This window comes from Pinus tabuliformis, chromosome 2_2 (genome assembly GCF_031772625.1).
Source record: "Pinus tabuliformis cultivar Carrire ecotype Pingquan chromosome 2_2, CPIR1, whole genome shotgun sequence".
Lineage (NCBI taxonomy): Eukaryota > Viridiplantae > Streptophyta > Pinopsida > Pinales > Pinaceae > Pinus > Pinus tabuliformis.
This window is the reverse complement of record NC_142300.1, coordinates 924,578,510-924,596,573: the sequence shown is the minus strand read 5'-3', so window position 1 is coordinate 924,596,573 and position 18,064 is coordinate 924,578,510. Positions and strand designations below refer to the sequence as shown.

The window sequence follows — 18,064 nt, the reverse complement described above, 5'->3', positions numbered from 1 at the left end:
TTGAGGGCGATTGAACCAACACAGTTTATTTGTTGGCTGCACAGTTGGGGTTCCTTTAACTACAACATGCCTCCCTTGAATTTCTAAGGCCAAATATGATATTATAACTTGTAGCTTTGCTCCAACCAACAAAATTATCTATGTATTTTGGAGATAAAATGACATAAAACCCAAAGAATTCAATCAAAAAAATTGTCATGATTATTAACTCTCATTATCAATAATTCAGTGTCATATTAGTCCAAGATTTTTGTGCACTTACAACTAAGTGAACTAAATAGAGCCAAAAGAATGAATACCACCCTACTCACAGAAATAAATCCAACCAAAAAGAGGGTGTTACCTTAAACAACAATAGAAACTCCTTTTAAGAATATGTAGATTGAAGTCATTGGAAGCAGAGATGGAGTGTTTAAGACTTACCATACACATTGAGAAGCAAAAATATTACAACAAAATCCCACAATGGAGGACTGTAGATAATGTAGTGAAGATTGTGCATTAGGTAAAAATCAAGAGGAGGTTTTCAGAATAACTAGAGGGATGACAAAGCAAAGTTTTCTTGGAAGACCAAAACTTTTGTTAACAAAGGAATCTTCACTAACCTGATTCCAACAACCATCTTGAAGTCATCATCCAATGATCTCTTGATATATTTATGAAAATTAAACTTGCTAGTTGGATGAAGGTGAGCTTGTCCAGTTCAAAGAAATAGACACTTTAGTACAAATCAGGTCTGCTACATGAATGATATGGGGATAGAAACAACCAAAGATGAAATAGTAAAGATAATATTAAAATACAAGGTCTTACAATTATGAAGCCATGGTGCAAGGTCAGGTAATCAGTTTTAGTTACTGACAAGTGTCGAAAGAAGCATAATTCAAATTCGAACTTGGTAACTATGGTTTATATATGTGTATGTTAACATTATGTCTAGCATCCTAGGCAAGGAAATTTATTATAAAGTAAGTGTTAGGATGTTATTAGTATTTACAGGACATTTAATCTATATGGAAGTTCGAGTTAATAATGAAATAAAGAAAAATAAATGAGATAAAAGAAAATATACTACTCTTTATTATTTTTAAATTAAAAAAGACATTATTTAATTATATTATATATTTATTTACTTTTGGAATATTGTGTTATAATTCTTCCAGAGTTAAAGTTTTTGTTATTTAAATTACTAAATTGCATTTTTAAATGCAAAATGAACTCAACACTGAAATTAGTAGGATACCTAGATTGTATAGATTACATAACCCAACTCTGTAATTCCAACAAATCCTTAACTTTAAAAATAATTGAGAACATGCCCCGAAAAAAACAGAAAAAAAGGAAAAAGGACCACTATTACAAAAAGCTTAATCTAATTGTTTTATGTTCCCACCTTTTTCTCATATTGTAAGTTTTAATTATGTAAACTGCATTTATTAATAAATAAATTGATTCTAACTCGTGAAAAAATCATGAGACATAGGAATTATACATGCTACAACAACTCAAATATTTCATCTAAGACATCCCCACACAATTTCACAACAAAATTAACAAGAAAATATCATAAATTTAAAGACAATGAACATCAAGACCAATCTATGATTTTCAAATGAAAAAACTAGTTCAGATCACCATAAACTTAAATACAATGAAGACCAATATCAACTTATGAAGCTAAGAGGTGAATAATGTGAGGGAGTTGTGTAATTAATTCTATATTTAAAAAGTCAATATTGGCTATAATTAAAACACACACACACGCATATATAAAATTAAAAGCATCATTAATTTGACTTTCATTGTTGATATTATAGTTCATTATGATGATGGTCACCTCATTTCTTGTTGATATTTCTACCCTCCATAACGAAAATGTGATTCTTTAGATGCTTAAAAAGAAAATATTAAATTTTTTTTCACTCTCAAACATTCCTAGGTACATATTATGTACCATAATTTTATATCAATTTTTAATAGAGATAAACTAAAAAAAAAAAACTTATGTTTTCAATTTTCACTATGAAAAAAATACGTAATTATTTAGTGTTTAAAAAATATTATAATGTAGTAGGAGTTGAGCTCAAGCACTAGAGGCATATAATGTGTTTTTGGAAGTGGCGGGTTAATATCTCTAGAGACATACTCTACTAGGTGAAAAGTATAAAAAAGGTTGTATAAACAATTTCTATTATTTGTATAAATCTGATAGAGGTATATTTAGTAACAAGAACAAAAGTCTCCTCATAATCAACTCATTTTTAATGGGAGAACCTTCTAGCCACAAACCAAGCTTTGTAGCTTCCTATGTTGTTATCTGCTACATGCTTAACCATGTAAAACAACCTAGAATCAAACATTGTCTTCCCCACTAGTCCAGGCATTATCTCCTACCCATCATTCTTTAGGAGAAGATGTATTCCTCCATCATGGCATTTTGCAATACTTGCTTCCTTACTACCTCTTTGTTACTAGAAGGTTTTGTTTCAATAACGGAAGGCATCAGTGCAACATAACTAGGGAACTTTTTAGGAGGGTGGCTTACTTGCAAGGAAGTAGTTGGAGCACCAACTTACTCTATTGCCTTTGGTAATGTCTAGATTAGCCATCTAGGCTTTCTAGTTGAACTTGAAGGTAAAGAGGCACCCCTTACACCTCCAAAAGCTTGCTGATCTAAATCTACTTTTCATGATCTTTTTAATTTCTGCATATCTGTTTTTGGGATACCAAGCTCTTCTGTCTCCATGGTCACTATTGGAGGTTCTTGAGACTTAGAGGACCATGTATTTTCTTCAAACTTGGTATCTCTGCTCACATCTACTTTATGTTGAGATGGAATGTATATTTTATAAGCTTTTGAGGTTTCACTCTAACCTACAAAGATGTCCTTCAAACTAGAAGGTTCTAACGTGGTCCTTTTCTCATCTGGAATATGAATGTAGATAGGACAACTGAAAAACTCAAAGATCTATTACTTGAGCCTTCTGAATTCCTCCATTGATGTCATATCCTTCAAAATTTTGTGAGGATCCCTATTCAAAATATAGACAATGATAAGACATGTTTATACAAAGAGACACATGAGAAGAACTAGATCATGAATCATGGATTTGATTGTTTTATGATAGATTTGTTCCTCCTCTTTGCAACCCCAATCTACTGAGGATTGTAGGGAACTATCAATGTTTTCTTGATTCTTTCTTTCATGCAAAAGGTATCAAAATCCTTTGGGGTATACTCCTCTTCAATGTCAGACCTTAACACCTTAATCTTTATACCTATTTGATTTTCTACAAGACCCTTAAACTCTTGAAACTTCTCAAAGTCCTCATCCTTGGTTTCCATGAAGTAAGTCTATGACCTCCTAGAAGAATCATCAATAAAATATTTGTAGTAAATGTTGCTTGATAAGGAAGTTGAGGACATGGGCCCACATACATTTGAGTGGATTAGGTTAGAAACCCCTCTTGACCTATGTTCACTACCAGGGAAACATCCTTCACATGCTTTCCAAGTGCACAACCCTTGCACACCCCTTTCTTCTCAACCTTGAAGATTGGCAATCCCCACACCATGTTTTGCAAGATTGTCAACATTCACTAGAGCAAGTGACCTAATCTCTTTTGTTGAAGCTCACACAAGTTCTCACTATCATGCCCTAAAGTTCTTACATACAAAACATCAATAATTTAATAAGCTTAAGGATATCACTTAATGGATCCCACTCTTGCAACTCGATACGTGGCATCATCACCAAGTTCTACTAAAGGTACTCTTGTTAGAGGTGTATGTTTGCAGGCTCCATTGTCCACATACCAATTGACATCAAACATGATGTTAGATGACGGCATGAGACCATTGAGAAGTGTATCTCAAGAATGGATGAAAGCTCATCCACTTGAGTTGATGCTTTTTCACTCCTTGCAAGTTGCTTATGGCATTGTTGCTTGCCCTTCACCTTCTTTTGATGACATTGGAAGCAAAGTGCCCAAACTTTTGACACTTGAAGCACTTGATGTGGCTCAAGTCCTTCTTTCCCTGGTTACAAGAACCTGGCTCCTCTTTCTTCCCTTTTTATCCCTTCTTAGTTCCTCTTTTCTTGTTGCCTTTATTCATCTTACTAACGAGGACAACATTCTGCTCCCCCTCAATCCCTGCAATTGTATCCAGTATTGTCTCCTTCTAGTTGAAATCATTCCATAGCCTGCTAAAAATGGGAAGTTTTTTTTTGGTCAGATGTCATAGCCAAAAAGTTTCCAAAAAAAACAAGACCTATTTAATGCAATGAGCATTGGATACTCGCTCTTTACCCTTCACCTACTAATTTTCATTTTCAATGAGTGTTTCTATGTCACCATGCTTCTAGAATTTATACCTTACGACGTTTGGTTTGTAACATCTTGCGCAAATGCCAATTAAAAACATCTTAACATCAAGCAAGCTCTCCCTTCCCACATAAATAGTATCAAATCTAAGATCAATTTTATAATTTTATTCACAAAAGCAAGCCGATATACGTGTTACTTATCCCATAATGTGATTATTGTATGACGAGGCAAATGCCGATACACGTGTTGCTTATTTCATGATGCGTTTAATGTACGCTGAGGAAAATGGCGATATACGTGCCGCTTATCCAATGATGCCGATACAAGTGTTGCTTATTTCATGATGCGTTTAATGTATGCTGAGGAAAATGCCGATATACGTGCTGCTTATCCCATGATGCGTTTAGTGGATGCAGAGGAAAATGCCGATATATGTGTTGCCCATGATGTGTTTAGTGCATGCCGATGGAAATGCGAAGACTGGATCGTCATTTTCCAAGGAATCGTTTTGTTGGTTCTTTATGTTATGAGAAATAAATAACAGGGTATAAGCGGAGAAGAACCAAAGCAAGGAGTGGATAGAAAACGTGTATCGCTTAATGGCGGCTTAGCTTCCACCTATTTCTGCGAACGATTTGGAGAGATCCCTCCTGCAAGACTTCGAGAGAGCCCTTCTCCAAGAGACCTCTGAGAGACTCGAGAAGAGAGAACTCCTTCGAGACGCCTCAGAGAGATTCGAAAAGCGAACCCTCCTCTGATAGACTCGAGAAGAGAGCCGTCAAGGAACCCTATTTAAAGATGGCCGACGACGGTCGCTTCACCATACGCGTGGACAACCCCGCCAACTTTGTGAATCTCATGACTCGGAAAGGGAAGCCGACGGAGAGACTGTTGCATCTGGATTTGGAGGACATGAGAGAAGAAGGCAACAGGTGCTTCAGAGAACAAAACTGGGTCGCGGCAGTCGAGCATTATACGAAATGCATTGATGCCGCTCAGCTTCAGCTTAAGGAGAACCCCTCCTACTCCAATAGTGATAATAAGATCGTTAACGACCTTCTGCGTGCTTACTCCAACATGGCGGAGACGTGGTTGCAGGTAAAAGAATTCAAGTTGGCGTTGGAGGATTCCAACGAGGCCCTTCGGATTGATGACGGCCATCTCAAAGCGCTCTACAGGAAAGGCCGTGCTCTGCTCGGACTGAGGCATTACAGGGCGACATGCGAATGTTTGAAGCAGGCGTACAAGACCAGCGCTGGGCAGACAGAAATAAAAGAGGCGCTATGCCGGGCCATGACTTTGTATGCCCAGAGCCTGAATGGCAAGTATGACATCTCCGACTACTTACTCGGAGAATCTACATCTTCTCCTCCCGAAGTAGCCGAGTTCGTGGGCAACGTGGAGATCAAAATGACCGAAGACGGACGCGGTCGGGGACTTTACGCTACCCTAAAAATAAGGAGCGGGGAGCTTTTGTTGGTGAGCAACGCTGTGGCAGTTGCTTATAGGAGCGCTTCTGCCACCATGGTAGGTAGGCAGAACGCGGTCAACACAGCGTCTCGAGAAGACATTGTCGCCATGGTGGTCTGTCAAGCCAGAAAATCACAGAGATTGCTCCGCCAGCTTTATAGTTTACATGGTTCGTCCACGTCCACTAGCCTGGAGGTTCCAGCAATTGATCTGTTTAAGACGGAGGGCCAAGGGGAAGAAAATGAAAATTTGCCCCTGGATGATAAGCGTATTCGGGAGATTGTAACTTTGAACTCTTTTGGTGCAGGTAAAGAATTTAAGTTTATTTCAAAAGAGAAAACTGTTGAAACCATATTATTTCCGCAGGGAGAGAGTTTTAACGGTCTTTGGCTGCTGCCGTCCTTCATTAACCATTCCTGCCTCCCGAACTCTTGCAAGCGGTTTGTAGGAAGCGCCATGTTTATTCATGCCTCCAAGCCCATCGAGAGAGGAGAAGAGATCACCACTCCTTACTTGGATCCCCTCCTTCCCTTCCCACAGCGCCAAGCCAGGTGCAAATACTGGGGTTTCAAGTGCAAGTGCCGGAGATGCGTTCTGGAGCACTCTCTGAGGACATCTCTGAAGCCTATAATTACTGCACGGTTTGAGCAAATGCACGACCAAGCAGAGGAGGAATTGATGGCTACAAGGTCTGGTCAACAACCTATCGATGTGGATCTTCCAGCATGCGCAGAACTCGCAGAGCTTGCTTTAGAGGCAGAGAGGTTCATTGGGAGATCCCAGCTATCTGAAGAAGAGAATAACTGGATTCGTGCATCTTTTATGTCTTCATACCTGGCAGGAGCACAGTCCAAACGCTTCGCTCCCATCATCTTCAATAGCTGCCATCCTTTAAAGCTTATGGTGGCCATTCAAACCACTGATCCCTCGGACTTTCGAAATTTCAACCTGGCAATGTGGTTGTTGAAGAGCTGTGAACCTTGTGCAGGGGATGAAAATGAAGCATTAATTAGGCAGTATGTATCTGAGCAGGTGAGAGAGGCATGCATTAGTGTGTTTGGTAGACACTCTGAAGATACTTTCCAAGCGCTTGTCCTCCATTATATAAACGAACAGGCTGAAGAAATTGTGCCTGTCGTCAAGTATGTACACGGACTACTGTAAAAGAACACCACCCTTTTCCCGGCCACTTCGGGGTCATATTCGATTTGCAAGACGTTTGGCATAGGCGTATTTTGTTTGAAAAGTTCTAAGTGATTAGTTAAATCGTGATATCCCTGTTATGTGACAAATATAAGAAGTTAAAGTAAGGTTGAATACAATGCTCAAATGGCTTTCAAATTTTCTGTTCAGTGTTTAGCATTGATGCCCTGATTTGATATGGATAACTGTTTGGCATGGATGAACGCTGAATACAATGCTCAAATGGTTTTGAAATCTTCTGTTTGGTGTGTTTGGCATTGACGCCCTATTTTGACGTGGACAATTGTTTGGCATGGATGAACGCTGGTATATTTTTATAGGCAGACGAAGGAATGTAAAGTGTAACGTTTAGTAGGTTAAATTATACATTTACAAAGCAGTATGGGTCGGACTTGGATTTGTTATATACTCTAAGGAGGTGGTTAATCTCTATAGCTATGCAGTATTTAATGCTACTACATATCCTATTCTATATAGGATAGGATATGATACCATACGTTGTTGTTAGAATGACTGTTGTGCATGTTTAATGCTACTACATGTGGGATATAGGTTATTAGAATCTGACTGTTGTGCATAGCATATAGGCCTTCAAATTTGATGGTCTGCGTACCGCATCCAACAACAGGGCCGATATTACTCACCATTCAAAGATACCAAACAGAAATACACTATTTGTACCTGTGATGGTATAATTCCAGGATACGAACGACGTAGCATGTATTTAATTTTGAAATAGAACGATCCAAACATTTCTGACTTTACTTGGGCAATTCATACTTTTACAAATAGCTATGTTAGTTATATATATGTTATCGTTATGTTTAAATTACTGTTATTATTATACTCTATTCCAATTTGTTATTACATTTGTAATGTTCAGTTATGTTGTTGATATTATTATTAAATGGTATCACAAGTCCAAACAGAGTAATATACACGGTTAACGTTTCTTTTATATGATGTAAATGCTTGAAACATTAATTTTATTCTTCCTCGCCAATCGCCAATGCTCTTAGACTAATTTAATGCGTCTGATACTCATTTCGCCACATTATTCTTCATTAGCAATTCCACAAAATGCTATTTTTAATTAGCAGATGTTGGTGAATGAGGAAATATTAAATTTTAATTAGCAGATGTTGGTGAATGAGGAAATATTAAATTTGAAGTTTGGAGGAGATAATTTGAGAAGTCTCGAGACAAAAGAGATCATATGTACAAAACGGTCCAGACAAAAAAATTACACTTCATCTTACAGTCAATAATTCCCTGGCCGACTGATATCGTACGGAGGTTGAATGACAAATAAGGGTGAAAACAATTGCCTTTGTTTCTTAAAAAAATACTGAAATTGTTTCAACTTTCGCAAAATTATACACTGGAAGAAGCTCTAAAACTTGTTTTGCTCTATTGACTTCACATGTTGCTAATTATAAATTGTATTACTATACAATTTATTGATAAATACGTATCAGAATTAATAAAAATTTGTTGAAAATATAATTTCAACTGCGATCGCCGATATCGCATCGGCAAAATGAACTGAAGGCATTATAAAGGAGCCTTTGTGTTTGCGATAAGCGATCGCCGATATCGCATCGGCAAGGTCAAAGTGAAGGAATCATAAAGAAGCTTTTGTGCTTCCGACGAGCGATCGCCGATATCGCATATCGGCAAATCGGCATATCGGCAGGTCGGAGCATCGGAGGCAGGTAGTGGCAGCAATGTAAAACATCGCCGATGAGCGATCGCCGATATCGCATCGGCACATCGCTATCGGCAATGTCATAGGGTCGGCGTCTTTGACATGAGTAAAGTTGCGATGCGATGGAGTGGACCCGATGGCTTCCCAAAACCAAATTGCATAATGTTTGAAATTCACCCGACGGCAAATATTAAATGTTACGTGGAGTAAAGCTAAGTTTTGGTTGACCATACGTCTTAATGAAATGTCACAGTGGTAGGTAAAATATTAAAGTTTTACTTAGAGTTCGTAAGTTTTTTTTATGAAAAGGTATGGGCGTATGTACTTATTACATAAATTCTATATGGGATAGGTGTATGTAATTAATTACTGTGTTGACCATTGTTTCATGTATGGCACACAGGAAGTTTAAGTGTGCATTCACAGTAGAGTAAAAAAAAGAAGAAGTGGTGAAGCGAAAACCATGTGTTGTATGCATTGAACACACAGCAATGTGAAAAATGTGAAGAACCAGAGGGTGAAAGCACAGCAGTGCACAAATGTATTTGGTAATGTTTTGTAAGGAATTGTAAAACAGAGGAATAGCAAAAACCATGTGTGGTTTTGCATAAAGATAATGGTGGAGCGAGTTTTTGTAACTCTGTAAGTTTTGTTTTTACAACAGCATGTAAAAGTGTTTCACACCAGTGAATGTAAATTTTGTTTTACAGCAGTAAGCTCATGTAAACTCTTGTTACAGCAGTAAGTTGTTTTTCACAGCAGTGAATATGAAAACAATTTTACAGTGGTAAATCCCTCTCAGTAAAAGAGGATGTATCAGTTTTTTTTAATGAATAGAAATTTCTTATGGTGAAATACTCTGATTCTCTGAGTGAAATTTTTTTAAGTTGTCTGTGCATAAAAGATCCTGGAGCAAAGTGGAAACAGAGCATTGCCTCTGTGTGCTTGTTTATTTGGTTTTTGGTATTTTCCCAATTTAAAGAGAGAAATACCCAACAGTGGTATCAGAGCTAGTCCAGGCTCTTTGAAGACTCAAAGAAGCTGAAGGAAGGAGTGGTTGCAGCAGTCAAACTTCTCCAGCAGTGTGAAGACTCAGCCAAAAGAGTTAAGGTATTTCTCAAAGCTTTCCTCTGTGTTACTGTTGAAGAAACAGTCAGTGATTTAAAAGAAAACACAGTCAAGTATTTAAAGCCTAGATAAGAATGGCAAGGTCAAAGAAGAAAGCCTCCAGGGCTGCTAAAAATGTGTCTCCCTCCTCTACTAAACTAGAAGCCAATCCATTAGAATACATTCTATTTCAAACCCCAAAGTTTGATGGAAACTTTGATGTATGGGAAATAATGATGAGGGCTTTCCTAATGTCTGAGGGGATTGAAGTCTGGGAGTCAGTGATTGATGACAACAAGATGGATAAAGAATCCATGGAGTATGATGCACAAGCAGCAAAGACTATCTTGGATGGACTGCCTGATTCTGTGAAGAGGAATCTAGGAAAATACTCATCAGCAAAGGAGATATGGGATAGACTGCATGACCTTCATGCAAAGGGAGCACTGACCATGACAATGAGTCAAGAAGAACCCATCATAGAAGCAGAGAATGAAAAGCTTGACCTCATCAAGCTTCAAGTAAGAGAAAGGGATGAAGAGCTAGCCAAGCTCAAGAAGGAGCTTGATCAACGCAAGAGGAAACATCATGAAGAAGTCATATTCATGACAAATCAGCTGAATGAAGCAAAGAAGCAGGCAGATGTTTTGACAAGCCAACTTGAACAAAGGCAAAAGAGAGTGAACAAGCTTGTAGAAGAGATTGGACAATACAAGGTAGAGGTCTCCTCCCTTAAGTCCGAACTACAAGAAGCCAAGAAGCAGGCACAAGGAGCTGAAAAGAAAATGAAGAGCAGTCAAGCAAAAGATGAAGAAATTTCCAAAATGAAGACAGATATTATCTCCTTCAAAATAGTAGCAGCTGAAGCTACTCGTAGTAAGGAAGAAACTGAGGGACAACTAGCAAAGAAAAACAATGTATGTGAACAGTTAGAAGAAGAGATTGTCCTCCTCAGGAAGAAGGTTGAAGGGATGAACAAGATCATGAAGAGCTCTCAAGCTTTGGATGACATGCTCAGCTATCACAGATCTCCATTTGATAAATCAGGACTTGGGTATGTAGCTGAACCCTCAAACAAGGATGAAGATGCTTTATGCAAAGGAGATGTGAAGAAGCCAGAAAGAGATGGTGATGCTCCTAGTTCCAGCAAAGGCAAGGAGAAAAATGAAGGCTGCAATAGAAGAAATCCTGCTCCAAGAAGAAAACCAGCTCCAAGAGGAAATGTAGCTGATGACAAAGAGGCAAGATGCAATGGTCATCAACAAAGGATCTCAAGGCAGCAAGGCTTCAGAAGTACATCTAGAAAAACTCCATCTCCCAGGTACCAAAGTTCATTTTATGGTTATTGTTATGCTTGCTCAAACTTTGGTCATATGGCAAAAGACTGTAGAGTGTTTCATGGAGATAGATGTTGTGGTTCCCAACAATCTCCAAGAAATAATTTCACAAGAAGAAATCATGAATTCTTATTCATGAATAAAGTTGAATGCTTCAAGTGTCATAACATTGGGCATATGGCACGTGACTGTAACTTGACATGGGCTCTTACACAAGCTAGACCCATGCAAAAGAAGAAAGTTACACAAGTATGGAGGAGAAAAGAAATACAGTGTGAAAGCCCCTTAAGCAACGCAGCTGATCTAAGTTTGTTTTGAGAAGACTTCGCTGAAAGAAGACAAGCATACACTAAAGGGGAGCTTGAATTTTTTTTTGTTTGCTGAACTGTATTAACAGTCATTTGTTGATGGAGGATGTATTGCAGTGCAGCAGTTGCAAATGAAATCTTTGATAATCCCTCTAGAAGGTAATATGCAGCAGTGATGAAATCAGCAATGTTTTTGATTTGTGTTTATGCAATATGCATAGAAATGCATAAAGAAGAAAAGATGGCAGCGCTGAAATGTAAAGAGCAGCAGCGAGATAATAGAAAAATGCAAAGCATGGAGACCCTCACAGCAGTGGGAAGATAGAACACAAAACAGCAGTTTGAATTTTTTTTTGTGGTGCACATGCATTGAAATGCATAGCAATGGAAGGTAGTTTCCTTCTATGTAATGTGATAGAACATACTCACAGCAGAATGAGTGTAATGCACAGCAGATGAAATGTTTTGTAGTGGGGATGAAAATGCAAAGCAGTGAGAAGAAAATGAGAAGGCAAAACGCAGCAGAGCGTAAATGCCCAGTGGCTGAGAATGCAATGAAATTTTTCACACAGCAGTGAAAAATGTAATATTTTTTTTGTATGCAATGCAACATGCAAAGAAATGCATAAAGAAAAACAGGGACAGCAGATTTTTAATGCACACTGGATGTATAAGAATGTGTGTGGCAGCAGAAAGCCAAAGGAATTGCACAGCAGTGCATTGTGTAAAAAAAAAATGAAGACTAAGATTGTGTGAAGCAAGGGTGCATAAGAAAAGGCAGCAGCGTGATGGCAAGAAGGAGAAGCACAGTAGTGCGAAGAAAATGAAACCAGAACTAAGAGAGAATGAAGAAATGTGTTTTTACACAGCAATGCAAATAAGAAAATGCAGCAGCATGAAATTTTTGTTGAAGAAATGAAAGGTAATGGCACAGCAGCAGTGCGAGTGTAATCAATGAAGGGGAGCACGCAGTGCGTATTTTTGTTGTTAAATGTGAAAGGAATGCGCAGCAGCGCAAGAGCAATTTGAGAAGTTATTTTATGCACAACAGTGCAGTGATAGAGAGAGTGCTGAAACAACAGTGCTGAAACACAGTGCTGATAGAGAGTTGCTGAGATAGCAGTGCTGAGACAGCTGTATATGCAGCAGCATAAATGTGTTGAAATTTTACACATAGCAGTGTAATGTTTTTCAGGAGAAGACAGAGTCTGTAATGAATAGCAGTGTAGAGCATATTGCAACCTGAGTGCCATTGTGAAGAGCAATGCGAATGAAGATATTTTCACACACAGCAGTGTAAAATATCAGGCAGACACAGTAGTGTCAATTTGGACAGATTGAAGTGCCTCTGAAGCAGGCATGTTGAAATCCCTCTGTTAAGAGGAAGATGCTCTCGCTGTGTTTTGGAGCAGCAATGCATTCTACAGGCGTGTTTCAGCAACTGTCTGCCAGATGCTGAAACACGTGTTTCAGCAACAGACTGTGTGACTGAAACTGTGTGTTTCAGCAACAGCCTGTGTGGCTGAAACTGTAATTTTCTGAGATAACAGAAATTGGTTGTGGAACTGAAGCGTTCCTTGGTGAATCCCTCTGTTCAAAGGAAGATGCTCTCTAGCATAGTTTGGTAGATCCCTCTGTCATGAGGAAGGTGCTCTTAAGCACAGTTTCAGGTTAATCCCTCTATTAAGAGGAAGACAACTTTGTTTGTTTATGAACTGCAGCAGAAGCAGTTGGTGAATCCCTCTATTCGAGGAAGATTGGTGAACCCCTCTATGTGAGGAAGATGTCTTTGTAACAGCAGTGTTGGTGAATCCCTCCATGAGAGGAAGTGTTTGGGTATGATTGAATGCCCGACAGTTGAAATTAAAGGGGAGTGTTGAAAATATAATTTCAACTGCGATCGCCGATATCGCATCGGCAAAATGAACTGAAGGCATTATAAAGGAGCCTTTGTGTTTGCGATAAGCGATCGCCGATATCGCATCGGCAAGGTCAAAGTGAAGGAATCATAAAGAAGCTTTTGTGCTTCCGACGAGCGATCGCCGATATCGCATATCGGCAAATCGGCATATCGGCAGGTCGGAGCATCGGAGGCAGGTAGTGGCAGCAATGTAAAACATCGCCGATGAGCGATCGCCGATATCGCATCGGCACATCGCTATCGGCAATGTCATAGGGTCGGCGTCTTTGACATGAGTAAAGTTGCGATGCGATGGAGTGGACCCGATGGCTTCCCAAAACCAAATTGCATAATGTTTGAAATTCACCCGACGGCAAATATTAAATGTTACGTGGAGTAAAGCTAAGTTTTGGTTCACCATACGTCTTAATGAAATGTCATAGTGGTAGGTAAAATATTAAAGTTTTACTTAGAGTTCGTAACTTTTTTTTATGAAAAGGTATGGGCGTATGTACTTATTACATAAATTCTATATGGGATAGGTGTATGTAATTAATTACTGTGTTGACCATTGTTTCATGTATGGCACACGGGAAGTTTAAGTGTGCATTCACAGTAGAGTAAAAAAAAGAAGAAGTGGTGAAGCGAAAACCATGTGTTGTATGCATTGAACACACAGCAATGTGAAAAATGTGAAGAACCAGAGGGTGAAAGCACAGCAGTGCACAAATGTATTTGGTAATGTTTTGTAAGGAATTGTAAAACAGAGGAATAGCAAAAACCATGTGTGGTTTTGCATAAAGATAATGGTGGAGCGAGTTTTTGTAACTCTGTAAGTTTTGTTTTTACAGCAGCATGTAAAAGTGTTTCACACCAGTGAATGTAAATTTTGTTTTACAGCAGTAAGCTCATGTAAACTCTTGTTACACCAGTAAGTTGTTTTTCACAGCAGTGAATATGAAAACAATTTTACAGTGGTAAATCCCTCTCAGTAAAAGAGGATGTATCAGTTTTTTTTAATGAATAGAAATTTCTTATGGTGAAATACTCTGATTCTCTGAGTGAAATTTTTTTAAGTTGTCTGTGCATAAAAGATCCTGGAGCAAAGTGGAAACAGCATTGCCTCTGTGTGCTTGTTTATTTGGTTTTTGGTATTTTCCCAATTTAAAGAGAGAAATACCCAACAAAATTAGAATAAAATATGTATTACTATACAATTTATTGATAAATACGTATCAGAATTAATAAAAATTAGAAACGTGGTGGACATAACTTTTGGAAAAATGGTTCGCGCTTCTGGCGTTAAGGTGATCTGGCTCAACCCCAATGGATCGGCGGCCACCATGTGCTCTGGGGTGTCTCTTGCCAAGAGAACATGGGAAATACAATGGAGATGGACTGCTTTGATTTCACGATGGAGTCACCTACAAGGGGAACAGTGAAAAATATGAGGTGGATTGGCCTTTTCTCTGGCGAGGCGGGAACAGAGCATGTTCTCAAATCATGTTATCGGCAAGCTTATGGAACAAGACGACTTGCCCACTGATGGCTTGTTCTTTTGACTCCCCAACGTTTGATATTAAATTATTCCCCGCAGTCTCTTCTCTGTGGGATGGAGATTGGTCTATCGTTTCTTCACAACATAAGACCAATGGAAGAGTTCCGGTTACAGTAGATGCTGAGATAATGCAGATAAACGCACTTTACATGTGTTGCAAAGAGAACTTCTTAAGAAGTTAGGATGGGATAAGCCAGTAGATAATGTCCATGAAGCAAAATTGATTCTCAAAAAGCATATTTCATCTCCTAACTTCTATGTAATTTTAGATGAGGTAGATAAGGCGGATAAGGTTGATTAACTTTTGCCGAATCAGACTGTACTCCACTCCGATAGCTTAATACTGATTACATCGAGGAACAAAGGTGTTTTCAGAAAGTCAGGAGTCGAAGAGTCATCAATATATAATTTATATTGCATGAGTTTCCAGAACCGGGTAAGGTTGGGAATTTGGGTATGTTTGAGTAAGTCGGAATGTTTGGAGATTTCAAAAAAAATAAAAAATCAGGTAATATTATATAATAAAATATATATATATATATAATCAAAATTAGTATTGATTAAAAATATTAAAATCAATTTAAATATATAAATAATAAATGTATAATTTCTTTTATTTAAAAATATATTTTTTGGGTGTCTTTTTCTTTGAGTTTCTCTCTTTTATATATATAAAATGTCAAGTTTATTATTAGTTCTGACATGTTTACTAGAAAAAATAACTCTAATGTTTAAGCATTGACTGTCATATGCAATATGCAGACACAATCTTCTGCGATATATATACATAAACAGCGAAAGAAATACACATCAGCATGACATCCCAGATATCGCCCTTATGTCGAGGTGCCACATGCTTCCTTAACCTATCAAGAGATTGCTCCAGTTTCTCAATTAAGGATATAGGTGTTAAAGATGTCTTTGGCCTTTCTCCCTGCCAATGTTTCAACATAGACTTATGTTTTGTGGGTAGTTCAACATATTTCTCTATAGGCTTTGTATTCCCCAACCCGAGGGAACACCGGAACTCCAAAAAAAATAGTCTTCAAAGCTCCCGAAACTTTCCCCAACTCCCATTGTAGCTCCCGCTGAAAAGATAACGTTCCCATACAGTTCCAAAGCTCCCGGAAGTGTGGGAACCATTGGAATGGGTTTCCCACCTCTCGAGAGCAGTTCCGGTGTAACAGAGGATATAACCTAAATGGTCTTCCTACACAATATTCTCTTGAACTCTTCTGTTTGTATTCCTTCAATCATCCACATCCACTCCCAGGGTTTGAATCTTTGGTAAACAAGTTCGTAAAAGCCTGTGGTGGGTTGCCTTTATCTTTAAAGGTGTTTGGGGCACTTCTCAATGGAGAAAATACATGTTACTGGGAAGCCCAACTGGATAAACTTCAACACATACTTCCCAAGGAGATAAAACAAAGACTTCAAATCAGCTATGAGGCACTGGATATGGAGGACCAACATATATTCTTAGATATGGCCTGTTTTTTCATAGTAGAAGACAGGGATATGACCATGAGTGTATTAGATATCTGATTAGTTATGTGATGGTTGATTTTAGTTGGTTTCATGAAAGTTGTCTTTTTTTCATGATGAAGTCCTTACAAGGTTATAAAGATATGGCAGCCATGATTATAATATCTCATATTTATCTGACATATGCAATTATTGTTGCATAAATTGCAAGATCATTCTAATTTTTGTAAGCATCTTGGGTTTATGATTAGATGGTAGCAACATGTTGCATTACTAGAATTTATGCAGATTTATTGTTCATACTAATGTTGTATCTCAGAAGGATGTCAGAGATTGTGAAAGACATGTGTTCATGGCTATCTTTCTTCCATTAGACCAACCAATGGTTAACATTAAGTTCATGGAAGAGGAACTTATTATGCCTTGGTATATCTCGTGTTATCTCTGATATTGGCTTACTGCAGAAGCTATATGATTTATTGTTGCTAATGATTATGACTCAGTTGTGGATAATGTACTACATATGTCATATCATGGAAAGACCATGGTTTAGTTTTAAGATTACTGTTACAATAGTTGGAATATCTATTTTTGTTGACATTTGCATACTTGTTGATGATGAGGTGTAGTGATCATTTTTGCTGACATTTTCATATTTGTTGATGATGAGGTGTAGTGATCATTTTTTCCGCCTCATGATGAGGTTATATTGTTACTGTTACCATTGATGATCAGCCTCCAGAGTGGTTGTTGGATGTGGATGCACCGATGGTGGGCAACCATTGAAGGATCTCAACAAAGTTATCAATCATCGCATTCCTTTGTTTCTTGAGGGCCTCCTCGAGCAATATTTTGATAACATCTCCTGCCCCCTCATCTTTCTTTTCTTCCCCAATGGGCGGTCGTCAAGGTTTGCACGGCTGATCTTGCAAAGGTTCAACCAGATCAAGCCCTAACCCCTTATATCCCAACCTCGTTGGGGACATGCAAAGAAAAACAAAGAAAGAGAAGATTGCTCTGATACCACTAATCTAGATTTAAACAGGAACATAAAAAATTATAAATATAACCATAAATACAAAGATTTAGTAGAAATAACACTTCATTTCATTAATATCAAATACTGAAATATGCTTACAAACAGAATGGAAATAAGACTAGCTCAGGCGATGGTAGCTTATCTATGAGAAAATATGTGGCGGAAACATGCCTCTGAACTATTTTACAATGAGGTTCAAAGGCCTATTTATTATTGAGAAAAAATGAAAAACCCTAAACATCCAAAAAGCTAACCCTAGGAGATGAAGCGCCAAACTATGGGCCCCGTTTGGGTAAATTGGTACATCAAATTCCCAGGGTTGTAACTTTGGGATACGATCTTCGTTTAATGCACACAATACCTCGTTAGAAAGATATATCCGAGGATTAAAAATTTTGAATGACCAACATCAATATAAATCCCTTGTTGGCCCTAGTTTTTAGGGCCTCAGAACGGCTCCGGAAGTTCAGGACCTGAAAAACTGCCAAAAATAGTAAATTGTGCAACAAATAAGGAAATTGAAAAACTAAAAGAAACAATGGTGGAGGTATACATGGAATAGGAGGGTGGCCAAAAATATCCACCTGCATTATTCATCCCCCCTTAGGAAGCAATGGTCCC

The 18,064-nt window shown here is 38.1% G+C and overlaps 1 protein-coding gene across 1 annotated transcript; it reads left to right on the top strand.

The window, feature by feature from the left end:
* The first annotated feature begins 5,126 nt into the window (after positions 1–5,126).
* On the top strand, positions 5,127–6,962 carry LOC149196096 (methyltransferase FGSG_00040-like). Its single transcript, XM_089408164.1, has one exon. The coding sequence runs from the start codon at positions 5,127–5,129 to the stop codon at positions 6,960–6,962; it is 1,836 nt and encodes a 611-aa protein (XP_089264290.1).
* The last annotated feature ends 11,102 nt before the right edge of the window (positions 6,963–18,064 follow it).

Bases quoted from the DNA above. Each gene is read 5' to 3' on its own strand.
- LOC149196096 (XM_089408164.1), top strand. From the start codon at position 5,127: ATGGCCGACGACGGTCGCTTCACCATACGCGTGGACAACCCCGCCAAC.